Here is a 26,978-nt window from a genome sequence, read left to right as displayed (position 1 = left end):
AGGAAGAGCTGGGATTAAAATGAGGAAGCTAACCACTACCACTAACAGTTCTGAATCTAACGTCACTCAATCACTGAAACTGGTCACTGTCTTAATATTATAGGGAAAATATGGTAAAAACACGAATCAAATAAGACTAGGTGTTATGAACAAAATGTCAAGCGGAGACTATCCTTACTGGAATAAGAAGATGGTTACTTTCTTAGGAAATATTAAGACACATATGCTAAACCACAGATAAGTATGTAGCTTAGTTCCTTTCCCATAACAGCAAATCAAATTCTGCATTTAAATCCAGTAAACACTATAACTCCATGCTATATAGTGCAAATTTTGTTGACTCAAGGAGAAGAACATCCATTTGATAAGAAACTGCATCCTCAGTGGAAGTCCTGTTGGCCTATCTCTTCTTGAGTGCAATTTTAGAGTACTTTCACAAAAGTAACTATAGTAATATAAAGCTAAAAGAAGAAGAAGAATAGTGAGATGATGATAGCAATTCTTTCTCTGGTAGAACTAATTTCTCTAGTAGAACTATTTTATCAGTCAAAGGGATGAATATCTGCTGAAAACCAGTACTGTCTTATAATCAACAGTTAGTATTTCTGAGAAAGTACTACATGGACTAAAGAACTAAAGTCCATGTAATCCATGAAATAAGGAGGCCCATGACTTAGAAGAAGGAGCAGAAAAATGAAATAAAAAGAAAGAACAGCCCCGTTCAGTTTTAGAATCAACACCAAGTTCCGGTTTTTCTTTTGCACCTAACTCAGTATTGGAGTGCTGTGTCTGGCACTATCACTTCTGGACAGGGACAGGGTACTGTAAACTGCAGCAGCCAGAAAAGGGGAAAAAATCATACTCTCTGAATCAAAAGACAGTATTTGTAAAGCTAATTCCTCGTAACAAACTTCCTTGTAGAAGGGAGAAGAATGGAACTGAGAAATGAAAATTAAACTCTCCTAACAACATATTCACATTAACTCAGGAAGAATGCAGTAAAAAAGAATCAGGAGGTGGCATTCATATAGGGAGAAAGTAGAAGGCTGGGATTAAAATGTGAGACTTTACTCCTGCCAGTTCTGTTTCTAATGAAAAAAAAAAAAAAATCCCTGAAATTGGCCTATAGATTAATATAAAGGCAAAATACAGTGAAAATATGAATCAGCTTCGAGTACCTCTGAAGAGTTGAGCGGCTGGAATCCCCAGCTCCCACGTTGTTTATGAACTGCTCAGGGCTTGGTGGCTGCTCACCTGGACTTCCTTTCCCATTGGTCCTGGCAGTGGTTTCAGCATCAGGGTCTGAAGCTATAGAATCATTGTCTAATATTTACAAATGAAGAAATGGTTAGATTGAACCTCAGGATTTGTATTTACTTATTATACACCGAAATTCAGTCAAGAAAAGGAACTCTTATCATCATTATTAAATTGTTGTGAAGTGCTAATGTACAAGCTCCCAGAATGTAATGGACCCCAGACATCCATCCCCAAGACCCTTTCAGGGGATCTGCAAGGTAAAAATTATGCTCAAAAGATGTTACCTTGTCTTTTTTAGTGTGTTTATATTTGCACTGATGGTACAAAAGAAATGGTGAATAAAGCTGCTAGCACCTTAGGAAGAATCAGAGCTGTGGCACCACACTTTACTAGCAATCATTGTATTATTCACTATCACACATGCACTCACAGTAAATAAGTTTGGCAGTCACGCTACAAGAAGGTCCCTGATAAAGCAGTAACAGTTACCATTCTTACTGAATCTCACCTTGAAGTAAGTACATGCCTTTTTAATGTTCTGTGTGGTGAAGCAAGGAGTCCACATACAATTAAGTTTGCTATATACCAAATTACCAGGGTTATCTCAAGGAAAAGTATTAGTGTGAATGCTGAGTTGCAGGCTGAACCAGTAACTTTTGTTATGCACAGTATTTTTGCTTGGAAGAAAAATTGACAGAAAAACTACGGTTAGTTAGACTTGTGTATCTGGCAGACATTTTCTCAAAAACGAACGAAATAAGCCTGTTATCTCAAGGAATATTATTGATGGCATTGTTGCCAATGATTGTATTTGGGCAAAGCTCAGAATTTTAGAAACTGTATTTGCCATCAGGACCTGAAGTATGGGGAGCTGCTTCCCATCCTTACAGACTTTTCTGGTAAGATAGATAGAGAGATTAATATGTGCAATTTTTTTGACAGTTGTATAATAAAATGCATTAACGTTCGGGAAGATCTTTGTAATTCAGTGAACCAATATTTTCTAAATGGCCAATGCATGATGTTATACAATCCTGCATGGGTAAAAGATTCAAAGCACAAGATGGTTACACTGAAAGTGCCTGATTTTAGTCTAACAGAGTATGAAAGATTCATTGATATGATTTCAGATTTTTACATTACAGCTAACTCTTAAGAAACTAGCCGCTGTCAAGTTTTATCTGAAAGGGCCATTAACACACTGCTCCTTTTCCCACCTACTGGTTTGTGTGAGCTGATTTTCCTCATACGCTTTAACCCAAACAGCATATCGCAACATATGCTGCAGAAGCAGAGAGGAAAATCAGCGACCCTTTCATTAAACCAGACACGGAGGAGATTTACAAAATATGTAAAACTAAAGGCGTTCTCAGCAGTTTTGTTTTGAAAACAATGCTTTTTTCATCAAAACATGTTATTTATGTTTGTAATAGGTTTAGTATTGTTATTTTTAAGTGAAATAATAAATATTGTTTCAGTTCCCAGCCAGGTTAAATTTTTAATACACTAAATATCAATAGACATAAAGCACATAAACCAAAGCTCTTTGGGATCTTCATTAATTTTTAAGAGTGTGGAAGAAGAGACCAAAATGTTTGAGAGTTTGCTGTCCTAACCAATACAATGAGCTTTTAAAAAATAACAATAACAGGCCGGCCACTATGGCTCACACCTGTCATCCCAACAGTTTGGGAGGCCGAGGTGGGTGGATCACTTGAGGTCAGGAGTTCAAGATCAGCCTGGCCAACATGGTGAAACCCTGTCTCTACTATAAATACAAAAAATAGCCAGGTGTGGTACCAGGTACCTGTAATTCCAGCTACTCAGGAGGATGAGGCAGGAGAACCACTGAACCCAGGAGGCGGAAGTTGCAGTGGGCTGAGATCGTGCCACTGCACTCCAGCCTGGGCAACAGAGCAGGACTCCATCTCAAACAAAATAAAATAAAATTAAAATTAAAATAAGTCTAATTATTAAAGAGGATATTAAATTTATTTTGCATATCATATGATAATATACCTAGAAATTTTAAGAGTATATGAAAGTAAGTGCAATAAATTTTTAAAAATGCTAAAATATTTTTCGTATCTACCAATTAAAAAATAACATGGAAAAAATCTCATATACAGTAACGACTACAGCAATAAAATGTAATCTCCAAGGAATGAACCTAAACCAAATGTAAATAACCTATAAAAATGTATAAACACTTTTTAGGACTTATAAAAATTTTACTTAGAGCCCTTAAAGAAGACCTCAATGAAGACAGTGACACACCCTGCATATTCCTGATTGGGAAACTAAAACTAAAATGTTAGTCCCTCCCAAATTTAACTTTTGGCCTTAATACTAATCCCAAAGGAATTTTTTAAAACTTCCAAGGATTTAAAAAATACACTCCCCCCCACACACACACACATAGTCAAATCCTTTTTTTTCCTATTCACAAGACTGAAATATTCTGGAAGCAATCTACACACATGCGTTTTTGATATGTTCGTTTTTTATATGTATGAGGAAATAGGAAAATACATGTATATGCATACATAATTCGGGGTGATTTGGAGACTCTGCCTTATCAAAGAGTAACATATGTTAAAAAGGTAAATGATCAAAATAGTACAGAACTACAATCAGAACAATGGAATAGAGAACATGGAAAAGAATATAAATAAAGAGTGAAAACATCCATAACCAAATCGGTGGGTAAAGGGAGAACTACTGAGTATATGGTGCTGGGAATATTTCTCAACTATCTGGAAAAATCTAATTTAGACAATCACCGCATGTCATATACCAAAATACATAACAGATAGTTTAAATGCAAACAAGCCAACAGAAGAAAATGTAGGTAAATAATTTACCTACATTGAATTTTATGAGTCTAAAGCAATGAAAGGAAACAATAGTAAAGGCTAATAGATTTGATCATGTGAAAATGCAACCTCATATATATCAAAAACCAACACAAAGAAAATTAAAAGGTGAATAACAAATTAGGAAAAATATCTGTAATACATATGAATTTTAAAAGTTAATATACTTAATTTATAGATTTAAAAATTAACTAGCTCTTTAACATAATGTGAAAAGAGTAAAAATGCAATAGGATCATGTGCACGAAGTAAAAATGCAAACAAGATTAAATTATTAACATGGAAAGGAAGTCTTTTTCCCACTGAAGACATGCCGGCCCTCCTTCTTCCTTCCCCAAGGGAAGTATTAGTATATTAAACACTTCTACGTATTTATGTCTCATTCTAGAAATAAAACATTTACAAGGGCTTGTATATATTTTACTTCTTCCCCCTTTTACGTATCCAGGAGAACTGTATTCATATTATTTTATACTTTGGGTTTTTGTTTTAGTTTTACTTAATAATATAGCCTGGAAATTATTCCAGCTAATCAAGATTTTTCTCATTTATTGTCAAGTTAGTATTGTTTTCTATTGTATAAAGATAATTATTCAGAACTCTTACAAATCAATAAGAAAAAGATGAACATCCTATTAGAAAGAAAAGAAAAAGAGCATGTAAACTCCTTAAAAAAAGAAATATGTATTTATGACCAGTAAACACATATACAATCTTGTTATCAAATAAATAAAAAACTATTAGTCACTGTTTTTCATCTGTTGAATTGGAAAATATTTACAGAAATGATAATTATTCATTTTTAGCTAGGATGAGGAAAAACAGGTCTTCTCATTCACTCTTGGTCAGAATGCAAACAGGTATAGCCACGCTGGAGAGAGGGGCGATCAGTACTGGGTGCCTAAGATGGTTCCACCCTTTGACCCTCTGCAGCAATTTATTTTCAGGGAAAAATCAGAATCATACCAACATTTACATATATACATTATAGCACTATTTTATAAAGGTGAAAAATCAGAAAAAAACTGTAATGCTCAACAAGATAATTAAATTATGGTATATCCAAAGGACAGACATTAGATGACAACACGATCTTTACAATCATGCTTTTGAAGCCATTTTATGACATGGGAAAATATGAATGAAAAAGCAATAATTAAAAACAGCACAATACAAAATTATATACAAAGAATATAGATGTAATTGGAGTGAGGGGTTAGAGAGCGGGACAGTGGACCAAAACATTAACAATTATTATTTATTATTTAATTTTCTTCTTTATATACTTTTTACAGTTTCCTAACTTACTAGAAATACACTTTTAAGTTACGAAAAAGCAATAAACATTATAAAAGGAGATTTTTTTTTAATCCCTTCAGAGATAGCCAATATGCATACAGATACAATCTGCTCCCCAGGCACTCCTGAGTGAGTTATTATCTGTGTAGAGCACTAGAAAAACACTAATATTACTCTCACATTATGGTGTCCTACTTTACAAGAGCCTATTTTGCTGTGCAAATTTATCTCAGAAGAGAAAATTGCATGTGCCCATATGTTCTGGTGCTGCAATCTCAACAATGAATTAAAGGACCAAATCTAGGTGCTTATATAACCCAGTTAAAATTGGGAGTACTTGTATGAGGAGACTCAATTATCTCTGTTACAAAGAGCTCTTATTTCTCTACTGTGTGAGAGGCATCTGTCAAAGATAAATTCCTGTCGTTTTCAGATTCTCTTTATCCTCCCTAACAAAAACCAGCCCAGGGAAATGACAGTTGAGTTGCACAAACCCAGTGTTCAGACTTCCTGAGAAACTTGTCTTGAAATCAGAAGTCAAATTCCTGACCTACATCAACCTTAACAAAACACATTCCTCTTCAATAAACAGCCACACACTGATTGCTGGGTACTTCAGGATAAAATAAAGACCTTAACCCTGTGTATTCTTTTCATGAGTAGAACTAGAAGGTTTTATTTTCAACTTGGCAATTAAGAAAAGAGATCTGAAGCCTACCTCTCTTTCTAGCCTTATCTCCTACCCAGCGCCTACTCGTCCCTTAGACCACAGCCAGATTGGATGGCTCGATTCCCCAAACATGACTGGTGTGCTCTCCTCTCCATGCCATTCCCAGACTGCTCCTCAGCCTGCAACAGCCTCATCTTTAATTTGTTAAGATTCTACCCCACTTCAAGGCCCAGTTCCAGTGCCTTGAGGAAGCCTACCTCGGTCTTCCATTTTGTTGCTTTTTCAGATGGAGTCTTGCTCTGTCGCCCAGGCTGGAGTGCAAAGGCGCAATCTTGGCTCACTGTAACCTCTGCCTCCTGGGTTCAAGCCATTCTCCTGCCTCAGCCTCCTGAGTAGCCGGGATTACAGGCGTGTGCCACCACGCCTGGCTAATTTTTGTATTTTTTTAGTAGAGACAGGGTTTCACCATTTTGGTCAGGCTGGTCTCGAACTCCTGACCTCATGATCCACCTGCCTTGGCCTCCCAAAATGCTGGGATTACAGGCGTGAGCCAGCGTACTCAGCCGCCTACCTCGGTTTTCTAACTGCAAGTGTCTTTCCTTCCTTGGAATTCTCCCACAATGTCCTGCATCTTTCCTAAAGGCACTTTTTAGAATCCCTTAAGGGTACAAGGAAGGCAGTGAGAAGACCCTGGATGCTACTGGAGACACTCAGATTTGTAACCCAGGCCTCCTCTTTACTAGCTGCATCACTTTGAGGAGGCAGCTTAACCTCTGCAGCTTGGGCCTCTCATCTGTTAAGTGTACCTTCCTTCCAGAGTTTTTGAGAAGATTAAGTAAGAAAATTCATCTGAATTCACCTTGCAATATACCACCAACAAACGATGGTTTCCTTCCATTCCTGCATTTTAAAATTCTGCCACCTTAGTAATTTTGTCGTACTGTTATCATTCAGCCCACCCAACACAGATGTGTGCACGTGCACATATGTAACTGTAAATTTCATGGAAGCAGAGCTGTGTTTTGTTAATCTCTGTAGTCTCATAGCACTTAATGTGTAGGTACACAGAATGCTAAAAATATTAGTTGAAAAAAGTACTTAGTATATTAAACATATCTAAAACATTTAAAGCTGTATAAGTGTTAGAACAAGAAAACCAAATGGCTTTTAAAAATAAGCATTAACAACTAAAGTTTCAGGTAGCATTTCCCTGAGAGTAACAATCTAATTACAAATAGACACATCAAAGTCCCAGTCCCTGGGAACAGACAGCAAATGTGTACAGGGTGAGTGTTTCAGTCAAATGGTCGGGTCTGTTATTTTCCCCACACCCTCAATTCTCATTACCTTCCAGCCTTTGAATCTCCTCAGCTGTCACTTCCAGTGTTTGATCAGAGAGGGAAGCAACTTGGATGACCTGATAGAAAAAGGAATGAAATGTGTGGATGTGTGGATGTTTGTTTGTTTTTAAACAGAGGCAATTTTGTCTGTTACAAAAGAGGAGGAAACAACAAACATCAAAGATCTCTTGTTTTAAGAAGCTGTCAGTGTCCTCACTGAAGACTAAATCTGAGGGCTCCTTCCTTTTGTGTTGGTAATATACTGCAGATGATCATTTCAGAAGAAAAGACACACTTAAAACACTACATAAACTTAGAATGCTAAGAGGATAATTTAGGACAGGAAACATGAATAAGAGTTTAAAACCACATCTGTATATGACCTGGACCAAGCATTGCACATTATTTCTTGAAAATGCAGTACTGACCTACCATGACATAGAATGAGATCGGCAATTCTCCATGCAATGAAGAAATAAATGTAGTGAATATACTGATTACAGTGTTTTTACAATTTAGCTCACAAGACACAAGATTCAACTTGAGTTATGCCAGTAGAACTCTTGCTTGGGAGCTGGAGAGACACCTTCTCCATAATTTTCAAATGAAAGAAGAAAGCGACTTGCCCAAAATAACAAAACAGCTTATGGTAGGATGATTTGGAAAAGATCAGTCAAAGAAAAGGGGAAATCACTTGGTTTCCAAAGAAAAATGTTGAAACAATCCAGGATCCAGAATTTTAGATTCTAAATATTAAATTAAATGGATAAGGAAAAAACCCCTAAACCACAAATTTAATGAATTAAAAGCAGGACGAGCATTTACTTTATAGAATTCTTATCAAAGAAGAGAGAAAAAATTTTCACCATCCTCATGTAAACACACATACCACATATCAATTAATCCTCCCATAGCTGAACAACACACAAAGAATCAGAAGAAACTCCTCTGCAAACATTCCCTAGAGTTGAATTTAGAAATACTCACATAAAGTGATATAAATTAGACAGTCTTTACTCCGTGAAGATCATGAAACTTACCAGCTGGGCAAAAGTTGTAACTTTTAGTCTCTTGAAAAGCTCATCTTTTTTGTACCTATAATCTGAAAAATATGGTAAGACAAATATTTATCTAGATTTACTTTTCCTTTTTAGAGCGATTAATTCTAGTTGTGAAGTTACGTGGTCTTTCAAGTTATTTATATGCTTTTACATCTATTATCTCATTTGATCTTCATGATATCCTCAAACTTAGGTGTGGCAGGTGGTATTATCATCTGTTCAATTTGCTTCCCTTTGCTTCGTCATTAGAAAGCTTAAACTTGAATTTATAAGCCACCTTTGGTCTAGTGAGTTTACCCCTTGCCTGTATTGTATTGGTCTATCATTTTCCTTTAACTAAGCTGTCTCTTCTTTGACTACATTGTACTGCATGCATTTTTGTAAGCCACCTCAAATCCTTTTCAGAGCAAAGCAGGGCCTGTGTTTTATAAATGAGGACAGAGACTCAGAGAGGCTGAGTTGCCCCAGCTCAAACAGCTGGCAAGACATTCATGCCCCATTATTCTGACTCCAGCTTAGAGAGCAGTGATATTCCTGCTATTCCACATTATGTTGGAGCCGCAGGATGACACTTCTATGTGCGTGCTGGGCACACAGTTGTAATTGGTTCTGATCATCTCTCAGCTTCTCTCCAACTTCACTTCATTAAAAAAATTTTTTTTTTAAAGATGGGGTTTCACCATGATGGCCAGGCTGGTCTTGAACTCCTGATCTCAGGTGATCCACTCACCTCGACTTCCCAAAGTGCTAGGATTACAGGCGTGAGCCACAAAAAATTAACCTACTCAGTTTTGCAAGATGAAAAAGTTCTGCAGTTCTGTTGTACGACAGTGTGAAAATACTTAATGTTACTGACCTGTACACTTAAAAACCATTGCAATGGTAGGTGTTATGTGTTTTCGTTTTTGCTGTTTACCACCATTTTACTTTATTTAAACATTTAAAAAAATATTTAATAAATAAATATTTTATATTTATTCTGTTGCCCAGCCTGTCTGTCACCTAGGCTGGAGTGCAGTGGTGTGATCTCAGCTCATTGCAACCTCCACCTCCAAGGTTCAAGGAATTCTCCTGCCTCGGCTTCCCGAGTAGCTGGGATTACAGGCACCTGCCACCATGCTTAGCTAATTTTTTTATTTTTAGTAGAGATGGGGTTTCACCATGTTGGCCAGGCTGGTTTTGAACTCCTGGCCTCAAGTGATCTAGTGATTCACCCGCCTCGACTTTCCAAAGTGCTGGGTTATAGAAGTGAGCCAGCATGCCTAGCCCCACCATTTTAAAAAACAAAATAAAAACCAACTTAAGCCAGATTTGATGGTTTATGCCTGTAATCCCAACGCTTTAGGAGGCCGATGCGGGTAGATCACTTGAATTCAAGAGTTTGAGACCAGCCTGGCCAATATGGCGAAACGCTGTCTCTACTAATAATACAAAAGTTAGCTGGGCGTGGTGGTGCAAACCTGTAATCTCAGCTACTAGAGAGGCTGAGGCATAAGAATCACTTGAACCTGGGAGGCAGAGGTTTCAGTGAGCCGAGATTGCACCACTGCATTCCAGCCTGGGTAAGAGTGAAAAACTGTGTCTCAACAACAAAAAAAATAAACTTAAAATATCAATATTTTTCAGTGCTGTCTTTACAGTTCTGAGCTGTAACTCAAATATAGGTACTTATGCACTTGTGTTAATAATTCTTCCTATCACATTAAACAGTTATTAAAAACTAAGCAATATCACTTTATCTAGTATCTGTTCCATAGATACATGTTAAAGGTTAGCTTCCTTAAACTGTTTTGAAGATGACAGCCAAATTCTGAATGGTTTTCAGTGTTGAACTCTGCCCACCCTCATCCTTTCCTCCTCACCTAGGTTTTTATATTGGTACCCATGACTCCCTAAATGCTGCCTCATTATTTCAGAATTACTAAAGGTTAACTGGTTAACTGCTATGACCTTCACGGCATAAATGCCTCATAAACCAAGACTCCTAGCAACAAAGGAAAGGATTAAGGTATTTAAGATTATTTACCTGGTGTTACTAATCACTTCCATGAATTTTCTAAAAACCAGCACAGACTGGGTGGTTACTTTGGAGGATAATGTACTCTTGGTTTACTAAGCAACTTAAGGCTCAAGAGTCAGGAAATGATACTGCTTTAAAAACTAGCCTTCTGTAAATATATCAAGGCTTTTTTAAAACAAGGGATTAAATTTCTCTGTTCTAAAATGTCTTAAAGAGAGCAGTTTGGCTAATAACAGACTAATACTTCTAAAAAATGCTTAGAGACGCTTCTTCTAGATACAACTATATGCAGTGGAACTTATAAAACCTGCCAGGATGCAGACCCAAATAGGCCAAGCTGAGGCTTTACAAAGCACAACCAAAAAACTACAGTGTTCCTTTTGATTGCCACCAACTTGCCCATCAAAAGTCATATATGCAAACCAAAACAACAATAAATCAGCAAATGGAAACAGCCAACAGCTGTCAAGTAGTTTGCACTGTGACATTTATCCATTGATATTCTTTTGGTATGGTCAACATAGTTTGAAATGCTTCTAGGCATAAAATGTATACTTTAAAATCCTCTTTAACTAAACAGATTCATTTATACAAACATAGAAAGACTGCTTTATTCTAAAGATTGACATTTCTACTGTCTTCTGCACAAGCACTAGAAGCCCCCTACATATTTGAACCTGAACTCTACGTACCTGGTTCTGGTTTAGAAGGGCAGCCATCAGTAGGACTTTCTGACATTATTACTCAGAGATAAAAGATCAAACTAGACGTTTTATGGTAAGTTTAAATTCTTATAAAAAGGATGACTTGGAAGGCTCTGTCAGTCTGTCCTTGCAAGAGCGAACAGAGCTTTAAGAATGGAGCTTCTGCTACTGTGTCTTCTCCCAAACTCTGTGTTGAAGACAAATAATCCTAGTTTCAGATATGTTATCAAGGTTTGCCTCTCCAGTAAGTCTCAGATCTAAGTCTGTCTCTCTCGAGTTACTGGAAGGACAGAGACCTGACTATCTAGGATGTTTCACGCTGGGTCCAACTAGTGTCATCTAATCACCAGAAACCAAGAATGGGCTTTGTAAATTGTCAATAGACACAGAGTATCTATTTTCTACAGGTAGAGTAGAAAGAGTATTCAGATTACAAAGGATTTCTCCATTTTCAGGGTTCTGTTGAAACGCGTTATTAGCAAAGGGAAGTTGGGCTCACAGTGGAAGACGAATCAAAGGAAGTAACAGAACAAGGTCTGGTTTCACAGAAAGAAATGGCATCTAAGGTAATCTGAGTAAAGTGATGGGTCTAGGGTATCATGAAACAAGGGAATATTCTCCCTTTCAACCCCAAAGAATGCTTACAACAGAAAATGGTGAAAGAAAAGGAAATATCTTCCAAAATGTAGATGTCAAATGAGAATCTAGAGCAATTCTGTCAGGGAATCAGCACAAAGTGTGTGAAATGGGGTAACAGGAACCTCCTGCTCTCCTCAAAGGAAGCCCTCCACTCCTACAGAGGGAAAGTGAAGCAAGCATTTTCCAGGCTCTATTCCAAGGGTATTTCTTCTGGGAGGTCACCTCACGTGAGGTTTAGATACTAAAGAAACCACATTGTACTTTGAAGACATATTTTAAGTGAGGTTCTGGCAACCTGGATGGAATGGGACCTTTTTATGGGACAAATTTCTAGTGAGGACATGTGAACTCACACTCAGCTGCAAATGGATGAGAGGTGACAGAGACAACAAACCCAAAAAGAAGCAGCCCAGCTGGATTCTGCCCGCCTTGGATGAGTTAAGGATGGCAACAATGAACTGTGGGTGAGTAAATGAGATCCTTCTCCAGAGTTTAAAAGTATATATTTTATATAGATATTTAAAATGCATATACGTATATAAAATGTTTAGGAAAAAAGAGGACACTGTGACATTACATATTTTTAAGCATGTTATAGCTGAACATGGCAAATGAAAACACAGCATAAAGTGGCTCCTGAGTCCACATCTATTGGTTGGAGTTTCCCAATATTGCAGCAATTCAAATGGAACACTTTGATTTCAAATGAAAAGGTCTGCTGTGTAAAAAAAGAAAATGTTCTGTTGTATTCTGGATGTATAATTTTCTCTTTCAAGAAGATGTACATTACCAGAGCTAAGTCCTGAACTATGATCAATCAGAGTACCTCTTTACCACCATTAACTAAATACTCTTCCTAGCACTGGGTTCTTTTATTCAAGATATGAGCAAATCCATCTTAGAAAACAGATGTTTCTATTTCTTCCCTAATTCTGGCCTTGAAGTGTACACTTTACATGAGTTTTAGATGTAGATTGAAAAATTATGATTTTGTGCAAGGGCAATGCACTCAATGACAGGTAACATATCTCTGCAGATTTGGTTTTTAAAAGGATGCAGATGAAATATGATTTTTAATGAAAACAGACTGCAATGAATTGATAATGCATAACACTAAGTTTTCATATCCCTGTCTTCCATGAATACTCTCATTTATACATACTAGAATGTTCTGAAGGAAGAGATTATTACCTCTATCTCAAATAGAGACATAATAAGACAGAAATGGTGAAATATCTTGAAGAAGGGCATGAAGGCTGTAGTACAATGACACTAGAAGCTTAAACAGAGCTCATTCCACCAGATCTGACTCTACATGCCAACATCAATGTCTCCTATGGTATGGAAGTAGGGCAGAATTTAGGCCCATAGGCCACAATCTGAGGAGCTGCTCAGGATGGCACCCGGGATCTCCCACAGCCCTTGAGGCACCTGCTAGGCTTATCTGCCCATCCATAGCTCTCTGTGCCTATCGGCTGTAGAACACGATTGTTAGTTCAGAACCAACTTATAGAACAACTATAGACTTCCATTTCCCCGAACCATTAAGAGTGTTACTTACTTTTCTTAATCTCTTCTAGCTTCTCAGTATATTTAGTCATACTGTTACCTAAAAAGAAAATAAGGATTTTATATATACTTTAAATGGAAGAAAATGAATACCACTGTAGAAACAGAATGGAGGAAAGATATTCCCTAAGCTTTCCTATCCTGTTCTTAGGGGATTCTGGACAGCAGCTAACAGGCCACACATAGGAAAAATATTTTGGATAATACAGCATTATTAAAGAGCTGAGGGAAATGTTTTGGTAGAATGTGTTTAAGCTGGGGTGCATACCCCCAAAACATTGAAAACTTTCAGGAGATACAGATGATCATTTTTTATCAATTTATTTTTCTTTTTGAGTCTATGCTTTTCTCCTCCTTTTATCTCCCTTGCCCCCTCAACAATCTTTTCGTGGGGAAGATATACAGAAGAGGAGCAAAAAGGAAGCAGTGTTCTTTGAATGCCTAAAATGTGCCTTTGTGGTTACCTAAGCAACCCTCTCTTCTTGGCTTTGTCTTCAGTTTCCTTCTCTTTCCTGAACTTGCTCTTCTACTATTCATGCTCACATTGCAGTCTGAACTAGACTACAGTCTACACACTAGTATTCACCATAGACTTAATGAGAAATAACAGCAGATTCTCACCACTGTGGACAGCCCCCAGCCCTCATGTTTTATAGTATGGTTCTACAATCCTAGGCACTGGCCATGGTGGTTTGGAGGTTTTCAGATTCAAAAACTCAGCCAGGAAGCTTCTGGTTTCCAGCGAAATTCTAGCTGTCAAGCCAGGGGCTATTATTTTTCACTGAGTGTGCTTCGATTTGATTCAATTCAATGCAGCAAGCTCTTTCTGACACCTAAAAGGTACCATTCAAAATAATTTTTCATTTCTAAAACTGTGCTCCCAGCTTTTTAAGCCTGGAGAGGATCTAGTCAGATGCAGCCCCAAGAGCAGATGAAAGAAATGCTTTCAATTAATAGCATGAACTGACATTTCAAGGACTATTATGAACTTCTCTTCATGTTTGGGTCAGAAGCAGAAAAAGAAAATCCTTGCTCTGAAACCCAAAATACATTTTCAAAAAACAACTTATTTCATTGGCTATTATTAAATCTTTACCATAAATTCATCATGGAATAAAAATTGCAATTGTTTTTTCTTTTTTTCCTTCTTTTTTTTTTCTTTCTTCTCTCTCTTTTTCTTTCAGGAAGGCCTAAGCCTTCTCAAGAGAGACACTGAATACCTCTCAGAAAAGGCCCAAATATCACCAGGATTAGAACCAAATACGGTCTTTCCTAGGTTCTTCAGACTGCAATTGACCTGAGATGTGACCAGTTCTTCAGAGCAGAAGCCACGATTTCTTCCTGGACACACATCCCTCTTGCCCTCTGCAACTCTGAACTCAGATGTAGACTTGCTTGGTCAATACAATGAGGGAAGAAGACAGCAAATCAGTACACTGTTCAGCTTCCCAAGTCTTATTCTTAAAATATTTTACCCAGTAGCTTTAGGTTATATGTCCCTGGGTCACCCACAGTTGCGTGTTGCTGACGTGGCAGATAGTTTATTTTGGCTAGGGAAGCTTCAGGCAGTCTAGTCAGAAAATGAGGGACAAAAAGGATGACTTGATTTATCTGGTGACATGACAAGTTAGTAACTAAGCCAGGATTCACATTTCCAACCTGTTGGAAAACACATGTTTTCCTGTTGTGTTGTTGTAAAAAAAAAAAAACACAATTAATCATGAGATAAATTTGTAGGAAATGCTACTTCCTTAATAGTGAGAGGTGGGGATCATCTTACGTCATAAATTCCCTGAGGAATGAAAAACACTAGCCAACCTTATTTATCCAGTCTTTATTACTGAAACACTGCTTCCAAACCACAGTAGTTTCTACTAACAAAGTGTCTACATTTCATTTCTCCATTAGGGTAATTACATTTCAGGGTAATTACACATAACACTTTATCTTGTATCAGCCAACCCTTACCACAATGCAGAAAGGTAAGGGTAAGCCATCATGCCCACTATTTGTTTTCCCCCTAAAGGAGAAGGCTGAGAAACAAAGTTTTCTGCAGAGTTATACAAATATTTGGCAAAATTCTCAACAAATCTGAGAGGACTACTGATGAGTTCTTTTCAGTAGAGACATTCATTCTATCTGAGAATGGGGACAAAAGGAGAATGGAGGATTTCTGCCTTGCTTTAATTGGACAAATGAGATAACAGGACGGCTGACACAAAAATATCCCTAAAAATGGTTTGAGAAAGCATGAAAAGTAGCATTTTTATTCCACTTTGTACACTGCTTAGATCTTAACTAAGATTGCAGCCTATCTTACTGTATCTAATTGCCTCTGAAAATAGTTTCTGACTACCTTTTAAAAAGATTGGAAATGAATCCATTTCATAATTCACTTACTCATAAACATGGCTTTGTTTTGTACAGAAGGAGCCTAAGACTATCCAAGAACTATTTTTTTTAAAAAATTGAAATTACACATTACTGCCAGATACATTTTCCTAGATAAAACTTTTTGATCGAAAAGAAAAAAAAAGTCAGGGGTTCCCCATTGCTTCTTAACTAAAGCTGAAACTCCTTGCTCTAGCGCTGGATGCCAACTCACTACCTCTTCAATGTTGCCTTAATTACTTAGCTTGACAAACTCTCAGTCTTCCATTCTCTAACGTATCATCTCCCCACATATTCATAATAGCTCACCCAGCAGGAAGTGACCTTTTCCTCCTCTGAGCTATAGCACTCAGCTTATGACTCACAAGGCATTTATCACAGTACTGTCTTACCTACCTTACTGGAACACTGAAGACTACTTATGGGCACGTACACACACACACACACACGCACGCACGCACAATCTTTATCCCTTCCACTGCCTAGCATAGGAGACACTAAAAAATATTTGCTGAATGAATGTCAGGTACACTGGCTCATGCCTATAATCCCAGCACTTTGGGAGGCTGGGGAGGCAGGATTGCTTTGAGCCCAGGAGTTCCAGACCAGCCTGGACAATATAGTGAGGCCTCATCTCTATAAAACACACACACACACACACACACACACGAAAGTTAGCTAGGCATGGTGGCACATTCCTGTACTCCTAGCTACTTGAGAGGTTGAGGTAGGAGGATCACCTGAGCCCAGGAAGGGAGGTTGCAGTGAGCTAGACTGCGTCACGGCACTACAGTGTGGGCAACAGAGTGAGACCCTATATCAACACAAACAAACAAACAAAAAACTGGCCAGGTATGGTAGCTCACACCTGTAATTCCAGCACTTTGGGAAGCTGAAGCAGAAGGACTGCTAGAGTCCAGGTGTTAAAGACCACCCTGGCCAACACAGTGAGACCCCGTCGCTATAAAAATAAATAAATAAAAAGAAAAAATACGTATTTGCTAATTAAATATATTATAGAGATCTACTATCTGAAAAATCCCTATAATGAGTTCTTTGATAATGTAAATAATCACATCCCAATTTGGTTTGAGTTTCTACACATCTGATTTTCTTTAAATTATGTACAACTTGACTTATATACAGTGTATGAAAAATGCTACGTATATGACTCATATTGCTTCACAAATCAAGCAATCTAGAAATGCAGAAGGTAGTATTTAGCTTCTACTTTGTTTACAGCTAAAGTTGTGATAAAAGATATATAACAAAAGTTTATAATTAGTATCAAGAGGAAGAACAACCCAACTACATCAACAGTGCTATGCAAAGACAGAGTACAACTGATGAAATGAATGACTCATTTGTTTTGTTTTCCTATAATTTAATAACATTATTTATACTGAGCCAATGAGAAAAGCAAGTGATTTTGTGCAGCAGTAGTCTAAAGTGGATGAGATTTATAACGCACAAACTCAGTTGCTAAGAGACAACGCCATGGCTTTATTTTTCTTCAATATTTCCCCCCTTTATGGAGAAGTTCTCTTGGCTTGAAGAGCAGAAAGCATGAAAAGAGGCACAGTGGTCCTTTGTTAACCTCAATAAGTGATATGTGTGTATAGTGCTTTCTGGTTTATAAAAGCCTTTCACATACATTTCTCTCTTTGACGTAAGAAACAGAATTAAACAACAAATAAAAATGAAGAGTACCTAGTCTATAATGAGTCTGAGTGCTTACAATCAAGGCTACTAGCAAATATACAGGAAAAGTAAAGGCCAAAGAAAAAAAGAGGGAATGACTTGTTTGTCTAGAGATAACAACAGGAAGGTAAATTTTTAAAAAGACAAAAATAAGGCTAAAAAAGACCGAATGGAGAAAGCCTACAGAATTTCAGAAAGCTAAAGAAATTGGAAATTAGATTGAATACAGATAGAAATGAGAGGACAATGCAGCCAATGAAAGAGTGTGGGGACAAATAAAGGGAGAGCCCTGTGGTTTGGAAAGTGTCCCTTAATCAGCCTGCAGTGCTGCAAAACAGAAACCCAGAGAGGGTGCTTGAGAATATACAAGAACCCTATGGTGGTGACTGAACAAAACGCAGCCAGGGATTTCATCAGAAGCATAATCCATTCATGGCACAGTCTGGCAGTGCTGGGGAGCTGGTAAGACACACTCAGGTACCTATGGAACAAAAGAAATATAATTCTGAGATTTCTAGCCATGGCTGCACATCAGTATTTGAGTTTGCATGAGAAGCAGAACCAGAGGTTTAAAAACAAAAATAATCTTTACCCAGGAAGAAGATAGCAGTCTTTAAAGAAGTCAGTAGAAGGTGATTTGGGTGAAGACAGGAGATACCAGAAAATTCTTGACTTCTTGTGATTACTCTGAATTGCCTGCTGTTTGCTAAGAAAAGATTAAAGACCCATCTATTTAGCCTAAAAATGAGAAATGCTCACTCACTCCTGTGCCTATTTCCAATGCTCTGATTGCAGAGCTTAAAAACATACCACAGGTAGAAATGCTGTACTCTTACTGGGGCTATAAGGTCCCAAGGTCCCTTTTCTCTTTTCTTTTCTTTTTTTTTAGACAGAGTCTTACTGTTTTGCCAGGCTGGAGTGCAGTGACACAATCTCAGCTCACTGTAATCTCTGCCTCCCGCCTCCTGGGTTCAAGAGATTCTCCTGCCTCAGCCTCCTGAGTAGCTGGGACTACAGGCACACACCACCACACCCGGCTAATTTTTGTATTTTAGTAGAGACAGGATTTCACCACGCTGGCCAGGATGGTCTTAATCTCCTGACTTTGTGATTCACTGGCCTTGGCCTCCCAAAGTGCTGGGGTTACAGGCATGAGCCACCGTGCCTGGCCTGTTTTCTTAACTCCTCACCCTTTTCACCTCATGACACACATACAATGATAACATGTAGATAAAATGCTGGGTTTGGGTTGCTCTAGGCCCTGCTGGCTACCCAAAGGGCTGTAGGGATCTGTATCTTGGCACATAATGCATAGGCTGCTGCACACTAGGTAGAAAATATTTTCTGAATACACGGCGCAGTAAGTCACAAAAATGCACAGAAAAACAAGCAATAAAATAAAAATCTTTCCCCTAAATTGACTTTAGAATAATCTCTAAATTTGAAACAACAACAAAAAAATCGAACACTAGAATAAGATTTCTCTCCCACACTGACTTTAAAATACTTTGAGTTTTAAGCAATGAAACACACTTTGGTCCTTCTAAAAGCTTTGTAAGACAAGTTTGGGAGACTTCTGCTTCCAGAAAGATGGGGTAGATGTACTTAGCTACTCCTCCAGCTAAGTAAAAGAAAACCCTTGACAACCCACAGAATGGGAGAAAATATTTGCAAATCATATTTCTGACAAGACTCTAGTATCCAGAATACATAAAATAACTCTTTTTTTTTTTGTGGAGATGTAGTCTCTCTCTGTCACCTAGGCTAGAGTACAGTGGGGTGATCTTGGATCTCTGCCTCCTAGGTTCAAGCAATTCTCCTGCCTCAGCCTCCTGAGTAGCTGGGACTACAGATGCATGCCACCAAGTCCGGCTAATTTTTTGTATTTTAATAGAGACGGGGTTTCATGATGTTGCCCAGGCTGGTCTTGAACTCCTGAGCTCAGGCAATCCACCTGCCTCAGCCTCCCAAAGGGCTGGGATTACAGGTGTGAGCCACCGCTCCCACCCAAAAGAACTCTTATAACTCAACACATAAGAAGAAAAATAACCCAACATAAATATGGGCAAATGATTTGAATAGATGTTTCCCCATAGGAGATATACAAATGCCAAAAAGCACAGGAAAAGGTGCTCAAACATTATTAGTCATTAGGAACGTGCAAATCAAAGCCATAATAAGATACCACTTCGTGCCCACAAAGATGGGTATAATGAAAATGATGGACAATAACAAGCATTAGTGATGATGTGGAAAAAATAGAGCCCTCCTACATTGCTGCTGGGAATGTCTGAAGTGGTGTGGCTGCTGTGGAAACAGTTTGGCAGTTGCTCAAAATATAAGAGTTACCATATGAAAAGCAGTTACCATATGAAAAGCAATTCAGGTCCTAGGTATATGCTCAAGAGAATTAAAAACACATGTTCACACAAAACTCTGTGCACTGATGTTCTTAGCAGCACTGTGTCCAGTAACTGGAAACAACCCAAATGTCCATCAACTGATGAGTGGGTAAACAAAACATGGAATAGCTATGCAACAGAAAATTATTTGGCAATAAAAAGGAATGAAGAACTGACACATGCTACAACATAGATGAATCTTGAAAACATTACATTAAGTGAAAGAAGCCAGACATAAAACGCTACATTTCATGCATCTACATGAAATGTTCAGAAGAACCAAATCCATAAATACAGAAAGTAGACTAGTGGTTACTCAATGCAGTAAATATGTCATTTCTCCTTAAACTGATAAACAGTCTTAATGCAACTCCTATCAAAATCACAGCAATTAAAAAGTAAATGTAAATATGAGTATTCTAAAACGGATACGGAAAGGCAAGGGAATTAGAATAGTTAGAATAGCTAAAATACTTGTATAAAGAAAAAGCAAGGCTGGGCACTGTGGCTCATGCCTGTCATTTCAGCACTTCAGAAGGCTGAGGTGGGTGGATCACTTGAGGTCAGGAGTTCATGACTAGCCTGCCCAACATGGTAGAACGCTATCTCTATCAAAAAATAAAAAAGTATTAGCCGAGCATGATGCTACCCACCTGTGGTCCCTGCTAGTTGGGAGGCTGAGGTGGGAGAACTGCTTGAGCCCGGGAAGCAGAGGTTGCAGTGAGCCAAGACTGCACCACTGTACTCCAGCCTGGGCGACAGAGTAAGACCCTGTCTCAAAAAAAAAAAAAAAAAAGAAAGAAAGAAAAAAAGTAGGCATAGTCAGTCTAACCAATTTTAAGTATCTAATTTACTATAAAGCTATAGTAACAAAGACTGTGGTATCAGCAGAAGGCAGACACATGGATCATGGGATCAGAATAGAGAAACCAGAAATAGACCCATATAAAAATACCCAACTGATTTTTCACAAAGGTGAACACAAAATTAAATGGAGAGAAGGTAACCTTTTAAACAAATGGCACCAGACCAATTGAATATCCATAAGCAAAAACAGTCTTGACGTGAGTCATACCTCTTATATATAAAAATTACCTCAAAATTTATCATGGACTTAAATATAAAACTATAAAACTTTTACAAAAACAATTATGATAGAAAAAAAAATCATTGGGATCCAGGCCAGGCAGACTTTTTAGATTTGATAACAAAATCATGATCCATAAAAGGAAAAGCGGATAGATAAAATGGACCTCATCAAAATTAAAAACTTTTGTTCTTCAAAAGACCCTGTTAGGTGGATGAAAAGGCAAGTTGCGGACTAGGAAAATATATTTGCAAACCATATATCTGACAAAGGACCAGTAGCCAGAATGTGTTAAGAACTCTCAAAATTCAACAGTAAAAAAGCAAACAAACTAATTAGAACATAGGCAAATGATATGAACAGGTATCTCACCAAAGAAGATATACAGAAAACAAGCACGTGAAAAGATGTTCACCATTGCCATAGGGAAATGCAAATTAAAACCGCAATGGGTACTGGGCAAGGTGGCTCAGGCCTGTAATCCCAGCCAAGGCAGGTGGATCACTTGAGGCAGGAGTTTGAGACCAACCTGGCCAACATAACGAAACCCTGTCTCTACTAAATATATAAAAATTAGCCAGGCACGGTGGAGCACACCTGTAATTCCAGCTGCTCACAAGGCTTAGACAGAAGAATCACTTGAACCCAGGAGGCAGAGGTTGCAGTGAGCAGAGATCATGCCACTGCACTCCAGCCTGGGTGACGGTGTGAGACTCTGTCTCAAAAATAAAACAAACCAAAACAAAACTGCAATGATATGCCAACACACAGATATCAGAATGGCCAAAAAAAAAAAAAAAGAAGCTGGTGACAATACCAAATGCTGACAAGGATATGGAGAAAATGACTCATCCATTGCTGGTGGAAATGTAAAATGGTACAGTCACTTTGAAAAGCAGCTTGGCATTTTCTTAAAAAACTACATGGGAAACTATGTTATGATCAGCAGTTGTACTCCTGAGCACTTACCACAGAGAAACAAAGATTTCAGTTCAAACAAAAATACGTGCATGAGTGTTTATAGCACTTTTATTTTAATACCCAAGAAGTGGAAACAACCCCGATGTCCTTTCAACAGGTGAATGGTTAAACTTGGTACATCCATATCATGGAATACCAGCCATTAATAAAATGGAACAAGTTACTGATACATGCAACAATGTGGATGAATATCCAGAAAATTACACTAAGTAAAAAAGCCACTCTAAAAGGTTGCATACTACATGATTCCATTTATACAGCATTTGTGAAATGACAAAATTACAGCAATGTAGAACAGCTGATGATTGCAGGGGCTAAGAAAGGGGTAGGAGTAGACCCGGCGTGGTGGCTCAAGCCTGTAATCCCACCACTTTGGGAGGCCGAGGCGGGTGGATCACCAGGTCAAGAGATCGAGACCATCCTGGTCAACATGGTGAAACCCCGTCTCTACTAAAAAAAAAAAAAATACAAAAAAATTGGCTGGGAATGGTGGCGCATGCCTGTAGTCCCAGCTACTCGGGAGGCTGAGGCAGGAGAATTGCCTGAACCCAGGAGGCAGAGGTTGCGGTGAGCCGAGATCGCGCCATTGCACTCCAGCCTGGGTAACAAGAGTGAAACTCCGTCTCAAAAAAAAAAAGAAAGAAAGGGGTAGGAGTAGAAAATAAATGCGCCTATAAAAGGGCAACATAAGGAATCCGGAAATGTTCTGTATCTTGACTGTATGTATCAACATCAGACTGTTGTGATAGTGCATTATAGTTTTGCAAAATGTTACCTCTTTGGGAAACTGGGTAAAGGTTACATGGAATCTCTCTGCATTCTTTACAAAATATATATACGCATTTACAATTATCTTACAATTAAAAGTTTAACAAAAAAGAAGTTTAAAAATCTCAGGATAGAAAAGGATATATGTATTTAATATGTATTATAAAAAGCAGATATACTTTTATTTCAATACCAAAAAAATGAAATTAATCTCAGGCACCATTATTGAGTCAAATTTTGGTTAAGAATAGAAGAATTAAAGAGGAAGAAGGGAGTTGTCATTAACAAATCCCAATTTAATTTCCACGAGAAAAAAAACAAACTATGAAGGCATAGACAAATCTATATATCTGAAATAAACCCCAGCTCTTAAAGTTTTAATTATAAGAAAGCATATAGATTCCAAAAGAAATTCCTTCCTTTTTAGTACTCTGTAAAATAATATCTAAACTCCTCAGGAAAAAAACAGCATTTTAAATCTAGGTGCTTACCTCACAAAATCACTCACTTGAGAAGGGTGGATCACAGTTGCAATTAGGGGTTAGATGGGTAGAGATGAAGGAGTTGAGGGTTTTTGTGGCAGAAGAAATAAGGCTCGGGGAAATGCAGGAACAGTATGGCCTAAGAAACAGTACACCAGACTTGGCACCAGATATCCAGTATTGACTTCCTCATCCTGCATACAATCCTAGTTCTATCTCCATTTTGCACTCTGAATAAATGACAAACTCCCTGTGCCACAATTTCCTCCTCTTCTAAAACAGATAATATTTTCACCTGCCCATCAAACAGGATATTTGCAAGGATAATTACCTGTATGGCATGGAAATGTTTGAATGAAGGGTACCAAGAAATAGCATCTGCAAATGAGGTGAATTTAAAACACTGAATTTCAGCCTATTTTATATGAAGAAAAATGCATAATGGAAGATAATGATTTTTGAAGGAGACTGAAGAAAGAAACAAAATGAAGAAGATGATTCAAACAAAGTCAACATCGTCAATTTACTTTTCTCAATTGTCTTGAGGTTACTGGTGGAAAATCTGGTATTGCTAAAGGCATACAGTACCCCGACCCACTAGGCAAAACCATTTTAGTCACGTGAATTTTCCACACCAGGCTTTAAAAGGTTGGAAAAAAAAACAAAAACAAACAACGAAAACCTCACAAGACTGCAAATCCGCTAGAGTCTGGGCAACATCTTTATCCCAACACTGAAAAATGAGGACAGCATGGAAATAAGCAGTTCATTTTACCTGCACTGCAGCACTAATTAAATTCTGACTGGTATTTCCGTTACTCATTCAAGTCTGTCTGCCTCCACTTGAATCTAAGCTCTTTGACTAAAAAAAGACACAATTCATACTCATCTTTACATCTCTCATAGTCCGTAACTTCATATATGGTCAGCATTTTGCAAACACTGCATTGAACAAATATGCATGTGTCTAATCTATTACTGCCAGTTTAAAGGAATATACTTAAGGTATTCCAAAATAGAGGCTGACCTCCTGATATTTATTTAGCTTCAGCACTGAAACTTATTGAACAATGGTTTTGATTTCTGGAATTTCACTTTCTCAGTTTATATTATTTCTTATGTGGTAAGGAATAATAAGCTAAATAATGTGAATATAAATTTTTACTGTTAACCTAAAAAACATCTTTCAAGGATAAATCCTGAGCCCAGAAAGACATCAGGCAAAACAGTGAGAAACTCTTAGCTGTGATTTATACTAGGCATGTTAGTTTGCTTTCCGTCAGTAATTAACTATTAGATTTTTAAAAAAATTCTTATTTTCTATTCTTTACTCACCAGTGTCCAGTCTTGATTTGACATGCTGATATCTTGGGTTCTGTGGTATCCTTTTGGTCAGATACTAAAAAATAAGGAAACTCACAATTAATTGGGTTAATGTAAAGATAAGGGTGGTAAAGTCAGGAGTCGGATGCTAAAATTTCTTAGAATTTAAAGATGGGACCAGGCATGGTAGCTCACATCTCTAATCCTAGCACTTTGAGAGGCCAAGGTGGGCAGATCACTTGAGGTCAGGAGTTCAAGGCCACCCTGGCAAACATGATGAAAACCCATCTCTACTAAAAATATAAAAATTAGCCAGGTGTGGTGGCATGCACCTGTAATCCCAGCTACTTGGGAGGCTGAGGCAGGAGAATTGCTTGAACCCGGGAGACAGAGGTTGCAGTGAGCCAAGACTGCACCACTGTATTCCAGGCTGGGTGACAAGAGTGAGACTCCCATCTTAAAAAACAAGATGTAACGAGTTCCAGAGCTCCAATTGTCGTTTCAATATAGGATTGTTTTCTACAGCATTTCCATAGATGAATATATTTACGCTGTTTCTGTCAGAACACTTCCATATTTCATCAAACTCATCCCAGAGCACTACCTGATGAGGAAAAAAAAAAAAGCTTCTCAAAAATTATTTCTTACACTGAGCCCAAATCAGTCTCTCCAATCTTCATTTCAGTCCACTGTTGCAACCCATTGTAAGTCATCTGCCTCTGCCTCCAGAAATCTGTTAAGATGACCAAAGGCAGTTGTTCTGACCCTCTTTCATTTCATTTTTCCTTATGATGGTTTCTAGGCCATTTCCTCGAGATTGTATCTATCTTTCCCCTGCAAGGGATGCAGACCCAAGCACCGTGCTCCAGATGTGGGCAGGCCAGGCCCCAGTGGGGCAGGCTCCCGCTGCTCACCAGAGTCTGTGGCTCCAGGGATGGCAACCATGGCATCTGCTCTCACGGCAGCTGAGGCTCACTCGGGGCTCAGCACAAGTTTATGGTCAGCAAAAATGCAAATGTCAGATTTCCTTTGTGCTGTTGTCTGGTAGCTAACTCTTTGAATCCGTATTCAAAGACATTAACCCACATTAAATTACAGTGGCAATTGTGAAACCCATTCAGTGATGAGAGGCCAATGAATAAAGGTATTATGAAATACAGCTTTCTTGCTAAGGCCTTTTCCTGGCCTGCAGGTATGAAAGTCTTTTCTTCAGTAACAAGTAGCTGTGGAATATGAAATGACTGCAATGCCTTTCCAGCTTTATCTTCTGCCACCCTCCCCCATGTTCCCATGTTGAAGTTGCAGGGAACGTCTCCCTAATGCAGCACATTCATTCAGGTTGCCAGTCTTTGCAGATGTCTGCCTAGAATGCCTTTCCTTGACTACTCCTTGGGAAAAACGTATTTCCTCTGTAAAGCCATCCAGTACGGAGGTAGGCCCTTTTTTCTCCCTGGCTCCGAGTATTCACAGCCCGCACCATTTTTTAAACCTCAGTCTTCTTCCCTAGTCTAGGATTCCCTTGAAGGCAGGGGCAATGACTTACGCAGGGGCAATGACTTACTCATACTTGTATTTGCCTAGGACCTAGTGTATGGTAAGCACATTTATTGATATTCAGTCAACAAGTGAATACTGAAAATGCAGATTGTATTACGGCAACTATCTAGTTCCTTAGAAGAGAACATCGGACTTACAGAAACTGCATCCTTTTGAAAACAGTTAACTATATAGAGCATGCTCTGTCAGGAAAATTGTGAAATAAATACTTACCTATAAAATAATCGTTCGGATGACCCACAAAGCATACAAACAACATGGGATACTTTGGCGTCTTACAAAATATCTGATGACCAGAGTTTTGGATTTCAGGACCAGGGAGAATTTTTTAAAACCAGGGGCACCTACAGTGATCACCTTTTAATATTGCCAACGACATAAAAAATAAAACCAAAGCAAAAGCCTCACTACTATCTGCTATTTTAACATCTAAAAGGTAAGAAAAAAAAAGTCCCAGAGTAAAAGGGTCAGTCCTTCAGTGTCATTAAAAAAATTCATGACATTGTGTTTTTCACTTCACCCCAGGCAAGTCAAATCTTTATCATGAACTCTTAGCATTGGTCCTCACATTGTGTTTGGAACCACTAAAGCTTGTTTCTCTAAATAATCAGTCATTTGTCTACATGAGAAAGGAACTGTAACGCCAATTTCAATTCCTTCCCCAGAGGAAGACAGAGCAGATTCTTGAGTAAAAACAGGAAAACGTACAAAAACTGAAAAAGGGGACTTCAGTACAAATTCCTCAGAGAGACAATATCATGGAAAAGTGAACCAACAAACAAAAACAGGGAAAGTATGTGCCTGGTAAATTGAGTCAATTAATGCTAATACTAGATTGCAGTTATCTT

At 38.1% G+C, this 26,978-nt stretch overlaps 1 protein-coding gene across 6 annotated transcripts in view; it reads right to left on the bottom strand.

The window, feature by feature from the left end:
• The window catches only part of CEP41 (centrosomal protein 41), a 47,871-nt gene that overhangs the window by 7,053 nt on the left and 13,840 nt on the right, over positions 1–26,978 (bottom strand). For 2 of the 6 annotated variants that reach the window (XM_017975652.4, XM_002752013.5), the window contains exons 2-6: positions 24,586–24,649; positions 13,431–13,478; positions 8,486–8,547; positions 7,453–7,522; positions 1,179–1,323 (exon numbers count right to left, since the gene is read on the bottom strand). In XM_017975652.4, coding sequence (XP_017831141.1) covers positions 1,179–1,323; positions 7,453–7,522; positions 8,486–8,547; positions 13,431–13,478; positions 24,586–24,649 — 389 coding nt within the window. Of the gene's footprint in view, positions 1–1,178; positions 1,324–7,452; positions 7,523–8,485; positions 8,548–13,430; positions 13,479–23,259; positions 23,390–24,585; positions 24,650–26,978 lie in introns of all 6 variants that reach the window. The other 4 variants (XM_078343757.1, XM_035254722.3, XM_078343756.1 and 1 more) reach the window with 3 other exon arrangements.

The sequence above is a fragment of the Callithrix jacchus genome, chromosome 11 (assembly GCF_049354715.1).
Source record: "Callithrix jacchus isolate 240 chromosome 11, calJac240_pri, whole genome shotgun sequence".
Taxonomy (NCBI): domain Eukaryota; kingdom Metazoa; phylum Chordata; class Mammalia; order Primates; family Cebidae; genus Callithrix; species Callithrix jacchus.
This window is presented reverse-complemented; position numbering and strand designations above follow the sequence as displayed.